Source organism: Rhinolophus hipposideros (assembly GCF_964194185.1).
Source record: "Rhinolophus hipposideros genome assembly, chromosome: 17".
Lineage (NCBI taxonomy): Eukaryota > Metazoa > Chordata > Mammalia > Chiroptera > Rhinolophidae > Rhinolophus > Rhinolophus hipposideros.
This window is the reverse complement of record NC_138063.1, coordinates 16,289,845-16,307,891: the sequence shown is the minus strand read 5'-3', so window position 1 is coordinate 16,307,891 and position 18,047 is coordinate 16,289,845. Positions and strand designations below refer to the sequence as shown.

General features: G+C 39.3%; 1 protein-coding gene across 1 annotated transcript; it reads left to right on the top strand.

Annotated features, from left to right (window-relative positions):
- Positions 1–829: 829 nt before the first annotated feature.
- LOC308509904 (oxalate decarboxylase OxdC-like) lies at positions 830–14,014 on the top strand (the record flags this gene model as incomplete). Its single annotated transcript, XM_081078443.1, has 9 exons — positions 830–913; positions 2,091–2,306; positions 2,824–3,030; positions 5,911–6,141; positions 7,039–7,192; positions 8,704–8,813; positions 9,369–9,482; positions 10,766–10,912; positions 13,880–14,014. The coding sequence occupies 9 exons, from the start codon at positions 830–832 to the stop codon at positions 14,012–14,014; spliced, it is 1,398 nt and encodes a 465-aa protein (XP_080934569.1).
- Between the last annotated feature and the right edge of the window lie 4,033 nt (positions 14,015–18,047).

Here is an 18,047-nt window from a genome sequence, read left to right as displayed (position 1 = left end):
GTTGTACAGAAGTGGCCTAGAGCCTGGAATAGTAGCCAGGCTGAATGAATATTGAAGGAATAAAAGTGGAAAGATAGAAAGGAAAGACGGATGGACGACTGTGGATTTATAGTAGTAGTTTAGAGATTACTCAGGCCATGACCCATTACCAGGAAATCTGATGCAAATGAATTTTAAATAAATATTTAACTTTCAGGTAACAAACGTATTCGTTAAACCACATAGGAAGATCAGACACATTATTTAGAGGCAGGACTGATTTATGTAAAAAAGGACTATACTTGACTAAGCACACACCCTGAAACTCCGCTGAGAACCAGTGTCACAGAAGAATCTTTGGATAAAGGGTGCTTTGCTCTGACATTAAACCTAGCTGTGTGATTTGGGACAATTCCCTTACCTCTCCATCTTCAGTCTCCTCATCTACCAATGGGAATAATCATAGTACCTAGGATCACTATAAGAATTCAGTCATATAATGTATGTGTGGCACTTAGCACAGTGTCTGGAGCATAAGTGAGAGACAGAAATAAATAGTAGCTGTTACTATTATTATCTGTGGATGCGTCATCAGGGAGCCAAATCGGGGACTACAGGAAATGTTTTATTGGCCTCTGATTTGGCAATTATTTCTAGGGGTTTTTTTTTTTTTTTTTGAACCAAGATTATAATTTAAGAGACAGCTTCCTTATTTCCTTAACTTCCAGCCCTATATAAGTGCTCCCTCACTTAAGACTTTTCATTTTTTTCCTCTCAGGGGTCATCTCATTTGCTAAAGCTACATTTCTCCATTTTTCTTTTTCGGTGAATTGCTTTCCCCTTTTTGCCAATGGACAACGCAGCATTTGAAATGCATGAAGGTGCAACACAGAATATTTCACCTGTGGGGAAGACGAACACCATTTTCAGAATGGTAAGGTGGGGGTTTACATCTTGAGATGCATTCCCCCCAAAACCCTTATGCAGAGCTCAGGAGAGAATCGCTCTTAGACCAGCCTTCCCCAAGTGACCCTCTTTCAGCAAGGTCGCATCTCTTGCTCTAAATATTTACTGATTTGCCTTCTTGCTCCTAAGATCTTAACTCACACCTCTTTCAGCTCTTTCATGGCCCAACTCTCTATTAAAGTGTAAGTCATAGTATTAATGAGTTATTGTTTTATATACTATCCCTGTACAATGTTAAACGGAATATGTTGATAAGTAATTATGCTATACAATGTATGCCATTTAAGAATGTGAAAGTCCTAAGAATATTTATGTTACAGTCATTAGTGGTCCAAGATATGCCTTCTCAGAGAGGAAAGCCAGGAACTCAGAGGGCAGTGGAACAAGAGACTTTGACATCAGTGCTTATTGATGTCCTTTTAATGGTCAGAGGATTGAGGGCAAATTGGTCCAAAGATTAGGGTGTGTATTGTTTAGGCCGCTTTCAATAATGTGGATGGAAACTCACAGCAATAACGCTGTTGTTTTTAGCATATGTTTGTGATATGAAACCAGGAAACAGTAACATAGAAATACATGGAAATATTGTGCTCAGACTTGGTAGATGGGTTAGTCGCTCATATGGAGGGAGGGTAGTTTAATGAAGCATTTAAATGAAGGAGGGAGGAAGAGAGACTGAAACCTGTCCATTCAGTTGTATATAGCATGCTACTTATTTCCATGCATGTACCTGTGCATGTAAGTGGATATGTACATTCTGGAACAAAAAAGTTCTTAGAAAATGCTCTTTATAACCGCTTTAATTTTCAGGGGAAGAAACTGGTAAATGGGGCTAACTGACTGAATTGGAATGCATTTTATGTACATACTTAACTAGCTACTTCATTTTCTGCTAACTTGTTATGTGCCCCAGTTCCTCATATGTTTATTTTAATCCTTGTTTATTTGGATATCAGCAAAGCATATGGGTGTGTGTGTGTATTTATTTACACTCGTATTTATGCATGTACTATTTTACTGAGTGTGTTTTTCCTACACATGCATCATTTTTTTTAAATCAAAGAGAAAATAAACCAAACTGAAAAAGAAGGCAATATTGTTAATGCATGAAGAGTAGAGAATTATGACTTCACAATTTCTCCTAGGAAAAGAAGAGGCCGTGGTCACTGATGAGTATTTTCCTGGTGTGTCTCTTGGCCTGCACTGTTACCACAGCAGTCGGGGTACTGATTCTCTCCCTGGTTTATATCAACAACTCTCAGCCCCATTTAGAACCCAAACTGCAAGCAACTACAATTCCGATGCTGCAAAAAGATGTTGATCCAAAATTCCAGTTTCTTAATCATTTACCTAAATCCAAGGTATGACTCAGGCATATTAGGAATCATCTATTCTAAGTGGCAATTTCAAAACAAAGTTTCCACTGTGTTTTTTTTTTTTTTTACTAAGCTTTGTTCTCTTTTCATTAGAAGGAACCAGCTGTGGGCTACCTGGATGAGGAAGGGAAGGAAGGGATAGAGAAGAGGGAAAGTTGGGTTGATATTGGCCCCAGGCAGAAATTTTCTTTAGTAGATAGTTCTGTGTCTGGCTGGAGGGGAGAATTGCAAGTGGGCAAATGGAAAACCCTCTATTCTCTTGTTAAGACAGGCATTCTTTTTTATGTCTAACAGGGACTAGACTGATAGCATTGCTTGTGCTACTATTGTCATTCCTGGAGTCTTGCAGACCTGTTCTTCTTTTTCCTTTTTGGAACTATTATTCACTTCACTACCATTGCCTTTTCTGTGTTGCCTTCCTCTTACTCTATAGGCCGTGGTGGCCTCTTTGTCCTCAGGAGATTGTCTCTATGGTGACGGTTGCTTGCTTACGACTTTTCAGGTGTTTGAGTTCTCTGGTGGTGCAATCCAATGGGCCCGGTACAGGAACAATGTCAAAGACTATCTCAGCATTGAAGAAGAGGCCTTCGGGAGCAGTTTGAACAGTCAGAGATCACAGATGACTCTGGGAACCCTGAGAATAAAAAGCAATGGCCTCCGGGCCCCTCATTGGCACTTCAATGCTAACGAGCACGGCTATCTTGTACAGGTATAACGAGTTTCCCACGCTGCACTTAAGCATTAATGTTGGTGTATCCTCAGGCTATTATTTTAGTTGTTGCAAAACCTACTTAGGTGATGTACAATATCCAGGCTTTGGCTATGTATTTAGGTAGATTAGTTAGCAGTGCCTTGAAGCATTAACCTGTTTGTTTTAGTTATTCTTGGCACTTTGAACTTTCTTCAGTATGAAATCATTTTCGTATAGTATTGTTGAAATAAGATCACTGTTTCACACTTGGAGCCAAAGCTAAAGCCGGTGGCTCTGATCTAGTGATCAAAGAGATGGCAGCTTCCCTCTAAGGAGAAAAGCAGAGACTGGAATAACAAACGAGGTTGCAGATGTTCAGCTGGGAGTCCTGAAGGTCAGGCCAATTAGATGCCCTTTTGTGGTTCAGACCTTTCAGAATTTTCTGGAAGTCAAGTGAAATAGAGCTGGAGGTGAAATAAAAGTACTTACTTGAATTTCAAATAAGTCATTAATTCCGAAAGGTGTTTCTTGGTTGCCTTCTGTATTTCAGACTGGAGAACCAGTAGTGACTAAGCTCTCACAGAGCTTTCAGAGTGGGTCTTACCAGAGTGATCTTGTTACTAGACCAGCCAATTTTATGTGACACATTTCTGTTGTTAATAAAACTCCTTTTTTTTTTAATTCTTGACAATTCATTCAATTTTAGAATGTACAATCAGAAGAGAGGTTAGAGTTTCATCTATATGAGACCAAATTTTGCTTATTTTTTGTGAGAGAATAGTCTCAGAAAGATGAAGTGACTTTTCTGAAGATAAACTGTAGTTGTTGGCTATACTTAGACAAAGTCCATGTGTTTTGACTTCTTGTCTTTTTCCACATGTGTAAAATAGGTAACAGGATAATCTTCCAAAGGTTAGTTTCCATGGCCCTGGTTGAGAAGTGGCAGAGTGATAGGCAGGAAGAAAGACAGTTAAATGGTCTTTCCTGGAGGGGGCCCCCTAAAACACAAACAGGAAGCCAGGAAATTAGTCTGGAGCATGTTGCAGTAGGTAACAGGCCTGGGATCCAGCTCAGCTTGGGTAGGCTGTTCTGGAAGTCCAGAGAGAGTTTAATGCTCTGAGCTTTTACATGTGGGCTAGAAGGTGGTCAAAAGGTACAGCCTTCCAGTTATAAAATAAACAGGTCAAGGAGATGGAATCTACACAGTGACTGTAGTTAATAATACTGTATGGTTTATTTGCAAGTGACTACAGAAGAAAAAAACAACTAAAAGAGAAAAAAATGTAAAAAGAAAAATATGCAACAACAGCAAAGAAAGAAAGAGAGTAGATCTTAAAGGTTCTCATCATACAAAAAAATTATAATTATGTGTGGTGATGGATGTGATCATTTCACAATAGATACAAATACTGAATCTTTATGTTGTACACCTGAAACTAATATAACATTGTATGTCAATTACATCTTAATTAAAATCATATAAAATAATTTAACTCTAAAAAAATAATGTGGGTGAGAATATTCTTTAGATCCCGGGAAAATTGTGGGATCACTCACTCTCACAATCAGGCTAGGGAATCAAACAATGGGATGTGAAGGAAGTCCCTCCACAGTACGTCACCCGTGGGGATTGCCTTTGCTTCTGAGTATCTTCACCAAAGCTTTGGAAAGAGTGTCCCTGAGAGGAGCAGGGCAGCGTGTGTGGCCCTGCAGTGAGTGTCCTATTGGCCACTACGCTGTCTCTGCTCTGTGTCTGGAGCAGTTGATGCCCTGATATGAACAGATGCATATTTATTTCTGCTGTTCCTTGCATGTGGACTTGGAGAGAGCTCTTTAGAGGTTTACCTTTCCCCTGCAGCTGTAATACCCATTTGGATCCAAGTGATATGTGTTGTCTGTGTGGACAGAACGAAGACTTCTTTTTCATCCACCCTTGTGGATGTTTCTGCTATATGACCATGAGTCTCTGGTAAAACAGAAATAACGGTACTTGCTCTACCTACCTCACAGGGTAATACTAAGGAACAGATTAGAAAGTGAGAGAAAGGATACAATTCTGTAGTCAGCAGAATCAAAGTATGATGCAGTATGAATTAAAAGCATAGACTTCCCCCCAGTCTCTGGCAACCACCGTTCTACTTCCTGTTTCTAGATAACTTGATTAAATAATTTTAACTAGGTAATTTGACTAGATAATTAAGTTTTAGAGATCTGTTATATAACATTGTGTCTCTGACTAATAATACTGTATTGTACACCTAAACCTTTGTTAAGTGGGTAGATCTCATTTTAAGTGTTCTTACCACAATTTAAAAAAAGTGTAGACTTTGGAGCTGGACTGCTTAGGTCCAAATCCCAGCTTTGCCACTGATGAGATGAGTCACCTTGGGAAATTATGTATTGTGTCCGGACTTAGTTTCCTCATCTGCAAAATGACAATAGTAATAGGATTGATGCAAGGAATAATTGAGTAAATCAGATAAAATACTTAGAAGAATACCTGGACACACCGTAAAAGCACTAAGTGCTATTATTATTTAAATTGTATGCAGACTTTTTCTTATCTGGAAAATAAATATGCATCTGTGTGCATACACACAAAACGTGTCTATGCAACCACATATAAATAGACACAATGTGCCTGCAGTCTTTTTAAGGGGGCAAAAACTGGTTCTTGGGGGGCAAAATAACTTATTCTTTTTATGTATAAAGCGTAGATATATGTAGAGTACACAAACAGTATGTGTATAGAGTGTACAGATCCACAGTACATCTGTAGTATTGAAATTTAATAGAAAAAAGGACTAAAATGGTACCTTAGGAGGGAGGTAATGAACAAAAGGTTGAGAAACATTGCCGTAAAGTGATGTTGGATGTGCTTTTCTGTTTATGTTTCAGGGGACAGCATGGATTGGGGTGGTTGATGATGGTCATGTAGTTACCACGTACAATGTTACAGCGGGCCAAGTGATCTTCTTCCCGAAGAATACACTGCACTGGATAAAGAATGTGGGGACCGAAGACTGCTTTTTCTTGCTCTTCTTTTCCACACATGATGAACTTCAGACGCTGGATCTTGATGATGTATTTTTTTCTACACCTGAGGACATCGCTTCCAGGTCTCTCAAGGTCTGTACTGAAAAGTGAATCCCACCATGGGGCTGTGCATTACAGAGGTACAAAGAGAGCTTGAGTATTTGTGTTTCTAGGACATCAGCCAATAGGGTAACAGCTGGAGAATGGACTCAAAAACAAACCTTGTGTTCCTACTAGAGATATAAAACTTGTTGTAATCGTTTGCTCTGTATTTTCCTTTATGAAGGACTTCTATAGGAAACTATAATGAATTTGGTGGAAAGGTTATGATATAGTTAATACAAATTGCTATAACTTAAATGTCTGAAAAGCCATAAGCTAGTACAGGGAGAAATTTGCTACAAATAATGTAATTGAGCTATCGTACTCTGATGCAGAGAATCCTACAGGTTTCCTGAACAACAGCTACTTTTGGTCTGTTTAAATATTAATGTTATCATTAGAGGGATTGCTGATAACACTGGGTGCAGAGGGTCAGATGTGGATGCTGACGATACAAGTGGGGGATCAGATGAATTGGTGATGGTCCATCATTGGCTATGGGAAGGGGCTCCATGGTCAATTTAGAAATCTGTCTAGTAAGGTACTGAGATCTAGTTAGCAGCAGATCCTGATCTAATGTTATCGGGAGAAACAGAAGAATTGAGTCATTAGGGAGAACCTCTGTAAACATGGGAACCAATGCATGTTTTTGTAGGAGTTTTTATTGACTATAAAACACCAACACATTTAAAACCAAAATTCATTGAAAACTTGGAGGATTTTCATAATTATCACAAGTCTTAGGCTAATCGAGGCCAGCTCCTTTGACTGGGCCACTGAAAACCACACTGGTGCTGACCCTACCCTATCCTCAGCTACCCGTCCTTCTATTGCTAAAATCTGTAGACTGTCTCACAAATATCTGATGTGGTTTCTCATGTGTTTCAGCCTGAAGGTGGAGTTAATTTCATTAGAACATTCCATAAGCAAAAAGAGGATCAGGGGGTCAACCTTCCCCCCAACTTGGCAGAACTGGTTATGAATGCTAGTTACACACAGTCTCCAGACAGCCTTGTGTGGAGATACTTTTATGACCTTAAAGGTATAGTATGTTATTTTGTGAAGCCTTTTTAGTTAGTTAACTATTTATATATGATATTATATAGCTGTACTAGATTAAGATGTAAGGTAGTTGTTTTTTTGTTTTTTTTTTTATGGTGGGTCCAGAGAAGTTTAAAAAATACAGTTCTCAACAGAGTAGGAAATGTTGAGAAAAGACTGGGAAACAAAAGAGAATATGGCAAAAGATTTTAAAATGTGAGGGTGTGTGTTAGGTCTGGGGGAGGGGATTGTAGGAGAAGAGGCTGATGGGAGAGGAGGAGTCCAATCGTGCTGGTTTTATGTGAATGAGTTTATACTTTATCTTGATGGAAAAGAGGAGCAACTAAGGGGTCTTAAATAGAAAAATGACACATGAGGCATTTATTTATTATTTGTTTGAGATATAATTGACATACATTATGTGAGTTTCAGGTGCACAACATAACCTTCAATATTTATATATATTGTGAAATGATTACTGCAATAAGTTAACATTGTCACCATACATACGGAACTTATTTTTCCTATAATGAGAACTTTTAAGATCTACTCTCTTAGCAACTTTCAAATATGCAATACAGTATTATTAACGAATTAACGATAGTCACCATGCTGTACATTACATCCCTATGGCTTATTTATTTTATAATTGGAAGTTTGTATCTTTTGCCTCTCTTCACCCATATACCCCCGACCTCTGCCAACCACACCAATCTGTTCTCAGTCTATGAGCTTTTCTGCTTTTCTTTTTTTTTAGATTCCACATTTAAATGAGATCATGCACTATTTGTCTTTCTCTGTCTGACTCATTTCACTTAGCATAATGCCTTCAAGGTTCATCCATGTTGTCACAACTGATAAGATTTCATTCTTTTTTATGGCTGAATAGTGCTCCATTGGATCATTTCCTTTGTCCATTCATCTGTCAGTGGACACTAAGATATGTTTCTATATCTTAGCTATTGTAAATAATGTTGCAATGAACATGGGGGTACAGATATTTTTCTGAGTTTGTGTTAGTTTTGTTTTTTGAAGTGATGACCAATCCTGCTGAATTGTGGAGAATGGATTGGAAGGGGTCAGATGAGAAGCAGGGATATGAGTGGGGGCTCTCACAGCCCCTCAGATAGGGGATGATGGTGGCCTGTACTATGACATTTGTAAGAAGGAGAGAACTGTTACGAAGCAAAGAGAATTTAACAAAGTAGGGATGACAGTATTTAGGATTACTCTCAAGTTTTCTAGCATGGTCCCCTGAATTAAATAGTCTATCTTAAAGAGGTCACTTTATGTTAGAAATTTCAGGAGAGCTTGGAAGATAGGGTAGTATCTGACCATCTTCTCAATATCTTGGGGGCACATAGGATCTGGTGTTCACTGTTCCTACCGCATAAGCTTTTCATGACTGTAGAAGAGCAATGTCCTTTACTAGGACTACATTAGACTCTCCTTTTGTAGTACAATTTTGAAGTATTTTATCTTACTTTGGTTTTTAAACTTCATCTAACCCAGGTTCAAAAGAATATCGATTTCCAGGAGGAATAATACAACTGGCACAATATTGGAAAAATGGAAGTGAACTGAGCAACAATGAAAAAATTTTTAGTGAATTCTTGAATCAGGTAATTGAGAAAAAAATGTTTTGGTGATTATTAAGGTGGATGAAATATGAGATTTTGATCAGATTCAGCCTTCTTTTGGACAAAGAGAAAAGGAAAGATCTAGTTGAACATTGGTTGATTTGATTAATGTAAACTCTTAATTGAGGCCTCAATGGGGATTTGGGAACTTAATTTCTTGGTGTGGATAGTTACATTAATGAAAAGACTGGCTGCTTGTAAGATTTCTCTTTTCATTTGTTTTAAATGCTGTATTGCATGACTATGAGCACAGCTATGGTGTCAAATTCCCTGATTCAAATCCCAGTTCTGCCACCGTGTGAACCTTGGTAAATTACTCAACCAACCTAGATTTTCATTTCATCACCTGTAAAATGGGAAGAATACTACCAACCTTTTAAGACTATTATAAGGAAAAAGTGACACAATAAATGGAAAGGACATAAATATTGCATGTCTTAGTGAGGGCTGCATAAGTATTAGTTATGATTAAATGAATTGTTAAGTTGCTGAGTAGGATGTTGGCTAACTAATTAGATTTCATTTTTCTTTTTCAAGCATCAAAATACCCTCGCTTTGAGTACAGTCAGAATTTACAACAATGGATTACGACAGCCACATTTCCATTTTAATGCAAATGAAATGGGATATGTAATAAGTGGATGTGCAAAGGTAATTTTTCTGTGAACTTTTCTTTCTACTGCAGAAAGAAGCAAATGGGAGGTATTTGTTTATTTTAGTTCAGTTGTTGGTCACATAAAAAGACTCGATGCTAATGGCTTTCTGGACAGTTTCCAGAGGATACCAGGCAGGCTCTGCTAGATAGCTTCCAAGTTTGATCTCAGCATACAAGGAGGCTAAGAACCTCAGCAGTGATGAAGAGTTATCACTTATGGTGAAGGGTTTGGAACACCTGCTTACGTTTGCAGAGTTTTGCATTCTCAAGTAATGCAAGGGTTTAATGCACTGCCCTTTGGAGAATGTGAAATCACTGTTTGCCTCTCAGTGCACTGTGAGTTGGGCTGGGGTGGGTGGGGAAGTGTCAAGCATCAGTAGAGTAGCCGTATATCGCCATATACCCAGAGTCCTCCTGATGCATGCTTGCCATCTTGGGGAAATTATTAACAGCACCCCTTTTGACTCTTGAGTCCTGGTTTGGATGACCAATTATATCATTACCATAATAAAAGCCAAACTGAGTAGCATGTTACCATAGTGATTTGACAGTGGTTCTGGACTTTCCGAGGGCTCCCTGGGGAAATCTATACTGGTATACATGGGTAAAATAGGCTTCTCTAGCCGGTACAGGTCTCAATCTTGACAGAAAGAGCCAAACCAGACTGAAACTCATCTATTATGTCATCCCTAGCAAAAGTTTTATGCTTTTTGAGGTGAAGGCTTTGTAATAAATTGGAAAAGGGCACTGTAATTTTTCACAAATTATATTTCAAGGATCAGATTTTATTTTTGGTGTGCTTGTGTACTCACATGTGTGTAATTTAGTCTCTAACCCTTTTAAGGAAGACTGTTAGGATGTTGCTTTCGTAGAAGGCGGAATTTTCCCAAACAAGTAGAAAGGAGGGCATGGGAAGAGTAAAACACCGAAATTTAAATCCTTTGCCTAATTAGGTAATTACCGAAGGGTAATTTATAACCCTTAATTAGAACACGGTGATTGAGGCTCTTTTTTGCATGAGGTTCTGCAGTATTGAACTCGCTAATGGCATTTTGGGGAACATTTACTTAAATAGAGTATCTTTTGATTTTTGTGGGACCTTGTCTCAGAAGCAGGAGATTTTATGTGAAGGATGGTCTCTATCTTCTGCTATTTGCCCTCACTAAGAAGTCCCTTTATAACCATGTGCTCTTATTCATCTGTTCTTCACTAGTCATACTTATCCTTAACGAATATTTGATTTTATTTGCTTAACTTCAGGATTGTTTTCCCTCCTTAGGTGGGTATTATTAATACTCAGGGTACCATCGAGTTTGACATTCACGTTGGAGACGTTATGTTTTTCCCCATTGGAAACCAGCATTACATTAAGAGCGCATGTGATGAGGATTTGCTTTTACTTCTTGCCTTCAGCACTGGGGACCAGGTGAGAATAAGCTCGCTTAAAAGAGATTGCTGAGTGCCAGTGATGTGCAGAATACGCTGCTGAGCAATGTGTCTGGACCACAGGGAGCTCTCAGTTAATGTGTGTTGAATGAATGGATAAATGAAGGAACTGGCAGAACCAATGTGTGAATAGGAGGAGAATCAAATAATCTTTCATGTTGTTATAAAGGAATCTGATATATCACATTTCATCTTAATTACCTAAATTCTGACCTAACTGAGAAAAAAGACCAAAGAATAGTATATAGAAATCCACGAAAGCATTTTTATTACTAATGAAGCGGACATTAGAGAACGTGACTAATACCTGTGGACAGGTGGGTTTCCTAATATCAATCCCCAGAATTGGATTGGCCTCCCCATGTCGAAGCAGCCCCTTGTACACCTTATGGATTAAAGGAGCAGAACATGCGCTTTGAAGGTTCGCCAGCTCCCAAGAGAGAAGGAGGAGCTGAACTGAGCATGCCTAGTTTATTTTTCCAGAATTTACTTGGCACAAAGAGAGAGGGGGAAAAATAGAGACTCTTGTATATGAAAAGAAACTTTAGGAGTAGTGAAATAACAGAGTCTGAACAATGTTAGTGTGTAAGAGTAGCCTTTCTTCCTATCATTCTTTATTTTAAGCAAATCTGATATGACGATCTGGGTTATAAAATGAATAATACATTAATCTGTAAACTAAGAGGAATTATTTGTGATATTAAAAATAAGTTTCTTTTAAAAATTCACTCACGGTTATATAATTACAGGGAATGATGTGTATGAGGTGGAATTTAGATGTTTAAAAATGCTGAGGACAAGGTTCCCTTCTGAGATTTATAACAGAATTTTAACAGTCTGACTGGGCAAGTCCAGGAACTGACAGACATTTCTCTTGGCTGTGGTCCTTCCTGTGAGATGCAACAAGATCTCCAGGGAAGAGTACAGCATGAATTTGGCAGTACCATCAGCAGGACCTGCCCTTAGAGGTGGTTTGGTTGTGCTCATTTCCCATAAAGATACATACCTTCTTTGAGAGAGACTGGAACATTTCAGCATCTGCTTCCCTGGGTCTCCAAACCTTCCTGGGAGGACCTGGGATGAAGTCTATGGAGAGCTCTGAGAGCTATGAGAGGAAGAGATGGAATTGAAAGCTATAGACTTTGTTTGGGGGGAAGGGAGGAGTCCAGTGTTCCCTACTTTTGGAGTGGGTCTCACTGATACTGCTACCCCTTTGGTCACTATTCTCATAGCCATTGTAAGAATAAATGATAGTGCAAAACTAAATCGAATAAAATATAAATAGGAAACGAAGAAATGAAAAAAATCCCTCCGGTTATAAATAGCAAGTTCGAGTTTGAAAAGTTAAGACTAAGAAGAGAATTTTAAAAATGAGCACAATGTGAATTTTATATAAGTGTAAAAGTATTCCAAAGGTAAAAACTTAGGAATTAAATAAGTATGGGAGATAAAATAAATAAGAATCAATATGATATGATATGAAAGGCTAATACCAAGAAATTAAAACATAAAGTATGAAAGAAGGATAAAAATAACAATTGAAAACCATTAAATATAAACCAAAAAATAAAGAATATAAATCTTCTAAAAATGGAATAGAAATAGAATTTTTTTTCAATGAAAAGGAACAATTTAAGGGAGTGGTCCACAACAGGGAAGAAAGAAATGAATCAGAATTTTAGGTAGGACAATCTTTTTTTTAACCTCTATTCCACCCTCAGGAATGTCTGCTATCCCCTTGAGGGGGGATAGTCCCCCACTATGCCATCAGAGTAGGTAACGGGAAATGTTTCTATGGAGATATATTTTGCATAAGGGGTGTGAAGGGAAGGAGGGAAGGAGGGAGGGAGAGAGAATGGGGAGATAGAGAGGAAGTGGGAAACACATGCTCAGAGAGAAACACCGAATAAGAGACAGAGACCCAGAGACATACATGCCCAGAGACCTACAGAGATAGATACAGAGAGAGATGCCCAGAGAGGAAAAGACATGCTTAGAGACATACCCAGAAATAGACATGTGGAGAGAGAAACACACAGAGAGGAGGAGAGAGATCTACAAAGACAGACAAATACAGGGAGACAAACAACGCAGAGACACAAATAGGAGACACACAGAGGGAATAACACCCTGTGAGACAGAGGCATAGGAGAGACACTGACACATGCCTATGCATACAGAGACACACAGACACAGAAAGACAGACACACCATATACATGCACAGAGACAGACAGACGTAGAGACAGACACATACACATAGACAAGAGACAGGTTCTAAGGCGAATCTCTCTCTCTCTCTCTCACACCCACACACACACACCCACACACACACACACATATGCAGAAATTGAGAGAGGCCAACTGAGAAAGAGAGATAGGGTCAGAGAGAGAGAGAGTAAGAGAGAGGGAGAGGGACAAAGACGGTGGTAAGGAGAGTAGACAAGGACATTCAGTCACACCTACTTGACTGGATAGTCCGGCCAGACAGGCAGAGATTAACCCAGCAGAGAGAGGCTGGTCTCTGGTTGTGGAATGTGAGGACCACTTACTTGGCAGCGAGGTTGGCCTCCATCATTTGCTTTTGGACATGGTGCTCTGAGAAGCTGTTTTGTCATTAGTCCCTGCTCACAGAAAGACAAGAGTCCTGTTCCCTCATCAAAGAAAACTATCTCTCAGTAGGATGGAGGTCTCTTCTAAAAAAAGCTTCAGACGCCCCAGTCCATCTAGCCATCAGTCACACTTTCTTTATTCTCAGAGTTGAAAAGGTGAGCTCCCCATGGCAAGGGAAGACCAGACACACAGGTGACCATTCACAGGAATTCATAGCTGTGTAAAGTTGCACAGCCAGGTACCCCACTGTCTTGTAAGTGCCTCAGTAAGATCTTTTAGGAACCTGAGTAGTTCACTGCTGATACATCTTTTTATTTTTATTTTCCCCATTGTCAGCTGCAAACCCTTGACATGGACGATTATTTCCAGGCCACAGCAGACCACATCCTGGCCCAGCTTTTCTTCAAGAAACAAAATGAGTTTAAGAAGATCCCTAAATTCACAGAGGACCAGGCAATCAACCTGCCGTAGATTTGCTGATGAGTTCACATTTGTTCTTCCTTCTTCATTTGCTACTGTTGTCTTTAAGGACAGACCACTTGGCTAATGAACATGGAGCTCTTACAGAGTGGAAGGGGGAGAATCGGCGCAAAGCAGCCCTGTGCGCTCCTTCAGCCGACAGTGGTTGTAGGCAGTCCATGCTAAGGGGATGTCTGAGTATACTCTGTGTAGATTCGTAGGCCTGTGGAGGAGACCCTACAAATTAAATTAAGGGTCTCCTCCACAGGAGGAGTACTGAATGTTCCTTATTGCTTCTAAATAGTGGAAGGTGTTTATAAAAAGTTTCTTTGTCTCATCCTTTCCTATTGAAGAGTAACCAGGCTGCTTTTTATCACCCAACTGACTGGGCAAAGGAATATAGTTACTGTTACTATATAACTTGATTTCCAACCCTGATTTCTCAACGGTTGAAAATGATGCCGTTGTATAGTGTATAGAATTTAGTGTGTTTAGTTTCCCTTTGTTACTTCAAATTTATTACTCCAAATGAAAATCCATTATTTTTGCACACATTCGTAAATATTAGTACCATGCATGTATTTTTGGAATTTATCACTGAGAAGGAAGTAAGGAGGTCAGCCTACCTATGTACATATTGAGGCAACTGGAACCCAGGTAATCAAACCTTATTGGGAGAATTGATTATAGAACCCCAGGCTGGTGATTCCCAACTCTTTTGTTGGCATGAAGATACTTTTTATAACGCCAAAATTTTCAAGGTCTAACTTATATGAGTCATTGTATACTTATTGTATATTAGCTGAGAAAATACTTGATGATAAACTAATTACGAATTCAATACCTTCTTTGAATGTATTTTGATTTTATTAATCATGTCATCCATGATTTACATTTGAGGACTAGCCATCCCTGTATTTGAGAAGAATGTGGTTTGTTTATTCGATTGGCAATGCTGGCTGTGTACATGGATTCGAGGATCGTTCATCATCATTGGAAAACTGGCAGGGGCTGGTGGTCTCCAAGTTGGAGGTGATTGTCTTAAGTAGAAAAGAATTCGTTCATCTCCAATCTGTGCTTGGTTTTTGTTTGCAATTTATTTTAACAGGTATTTGGTACCCCAGCATGGTGCTTAGTTACCACCATCAGTTCTGGGCCCCCCTACATACAATTCTAAAGTTAGTCATAGCCGGTTTTCAATGCTTTTTTAAAAGATTTTATTGGGGAAGGGGAACAGGACTTTATTGGGGAACAGTGTGTACTTCCAGGACTTTTTCCTAGTCAAGTTGTTGTCCTTTCAATCTTAGTTGTGGAGGGCGCAGCTCAGCTCCAGGTCCAGTTGCCGTTTTCTAGTTGCAGGGGGCACAGCCCACCATCCCTTGCGGGAGTCGAATCAGCAACCTTGTGGTTGAGAGAATGCACTCCAACCAACTGAGCCATCCGGGAGCTCAGCGGCAGCTCAGCTCAAGGTGCCGCGTTCAATCTTAGTTGCAGGGGGCGCTGCCCACCATCCCTTGTGGGACTCGAGGAGTTGAACTGGCAACCTTGTGGTTGAGAGCCCACTGGCCCATGTGGGAATCAAACCGGCAGCCCTCGGAGTTAGGAGCAAGGAGCTCTAACAGCCTGAGCCACGAGGCCGGCCCTGGTTTTCAATGCTTTTGACCACCACCTCTTTCCAGTTATTCCACTGACACCTAATGGGATTTTTAGATATCTTAGGATGTGTGTTCCTAGGATAAAAGGAATCTACGTTTCTCTCTCTCTCTCTCTCTCTCTCTCTCTCTCTCTCTCTCTCTCTCTTTCTCTCTTTCTCTCTTTCCTACAAGTACAGAATTCAGTGGGAATCAGGAAAGGCTCACTTTTACGATGGGAAAGTACCTACACAATATACATAATCAGATCATCAAAGGCCCGTTATCTCTTGGAACTGCCTTACTGTGTATTTATTTACCTTATTGCCCTTTTCTGGAAGAGCCAGCTGAGATCAGAGCTCGGTGGTGCCGCTGTTTTGAAGAGACTTTCTAGGTAATAGGTTACCAGTCAGGAGAAGGAACACGGTTGAGAAGGTGCAAGGAACAACACAGGGCAATGGATATATGGAAGGAAGATACCAGATAGAGGCAAAATAGTCAGGAAAGGTAAATGGCAATGTGTGTAGACAGATTTTATCTACAAATTTTGTTTTACTTTGGGAAGTTTTAAATATATTCACAAACTAGTCAATCAATTTTCTTGTATCAGGAAGTATTGTATCACATTACTACTATGTGGTCATTTCATAAAGATTTTGTGCGTCTTTGTATGTTTTTGCCATTGTACTTGGAATGAAATCTGTTCTTATGGTTTTATGTATTTGAAGTATTACTGGATCCTGTGCATCCTTGAAATGTGACTTAGGAATCCAACCCACTGTGTATTTAAAAAAGAAAAATCTTAATACAAATCTAATGAAGACAGTTTAATTGGAATGTTGTTGGTGTGTCATTTTATGGGAAGATACGGTCTTAACTGTCACCTGGTTGTTCAAATGTCATTTAGTCCTTTTTCCTTCCTTGGGATGCTGGTTACTGTTTTTTTTTCACCTCCCCTCTCCCCCAGGGTACATTAGTCCAATAACACTCAAGGGTTTTTAGGCTTTTTGGCATATCTACTTTATTACCGCGTCAATAGATTGAAGAGTGAATTGCCAGTCAGACTGATTATTTACTGCTCAGCATTCAGGCAAAACCCATACATTTGACTGAAAACATCCTTTACAACTGAACCCATCCTAACCATTTTATACGCACAGTATAATATAGCCATATTTGATTCATTTGACATGATATGAATTGTACATAACATGTTTTTAAATATCTTTAAAAAGAACCTTTTAACAGCAGCTTTGAATAACTGAATAGAATGAATTAATTTGAATAGAGAAACTACAGGTTAGGAAAATAAGCACTGAATGTTCCTTATTGCTTCTAACGAGTGGAAGGTGTTTATAAAAAGTTTCTTTGTCTCATCCTTTCCTATTGAAGAGTAACCAGGCTGCTTTTTATCACCCAACTGACTGGGCAAAGGAATATAGTTACTGTTACTATATAACTTGATTTCCAGCCCTAATTTCTCAACGGTTGAAAATGATTCAGCAGTATATTATTGCTTAAAAAAAATCAAAAAGAAAGAAAAAAAAGCTACAGCAATTTTGTGTTATGATTAGAAGTGACAGGTGGTGTGTCCTCCATACTTTGCACTCACCATAGCTTCGTGAAACTGATATGGTCACTTTGGATCACTGTTCCTCTGAAAAGATAGGAAGACACTGTAGAGTCCAGGAAACAGTGATGGCTGATGACATGGGACACTGTTTTTCTCTTCATTGTACCTAAGTTGGAATTGTTGAGGTAAAAGAAGTTGATGGATGACTTAGCACCATGAAATTGTAGAACTGGTAGAGGTCACGTTTCATTTGGTCTTATTGCTTTAATTTGCAGAAATGGAACCTGAGACTCGAGAAGGGAAATTTATGCAGATTGCAAGTAAGATATCTGCGACCAAAGTCCTGATCTTTGGAGGCGCCTCCCACCCCTTGTAGTGTATTTTGGGTGACTGCCTTCAAGTGTGTGAAAGATTCCTCCACATGAGGCAGAACTCTGTATTAGAAAATGCACCATCTTCAAGTGGGAGAGGTGGCCTACAGATCAGCAGACCCTCAAAACAGCACTGCTGGGGCTCCCACATGCTGGATTCCAGGTCCCAGCTGCTTCTGTAAAGAGGTGGTGAGAGCCTCCTGAGATCACAGGTCACTATGCCTATCTAGTCAAGTACTCACTGCTTGTGTTTTGATTTTAAATTTTTACTGTGATAAAATATACATAACATAAAATGTACCATTTTAACCACTTTTAAGTGTACAATTCAGTGCCATCAAGTACCTTTATATTGTAGTGCAGCCATCATGATGAGCATCGATCTCTAGAACTTTTTCATTAGGCCAAGCAGAAATTCTGTCCTCATTAATCATGAACTTCCCACTCATCTCTCTCCCCAGGTCTTGGTA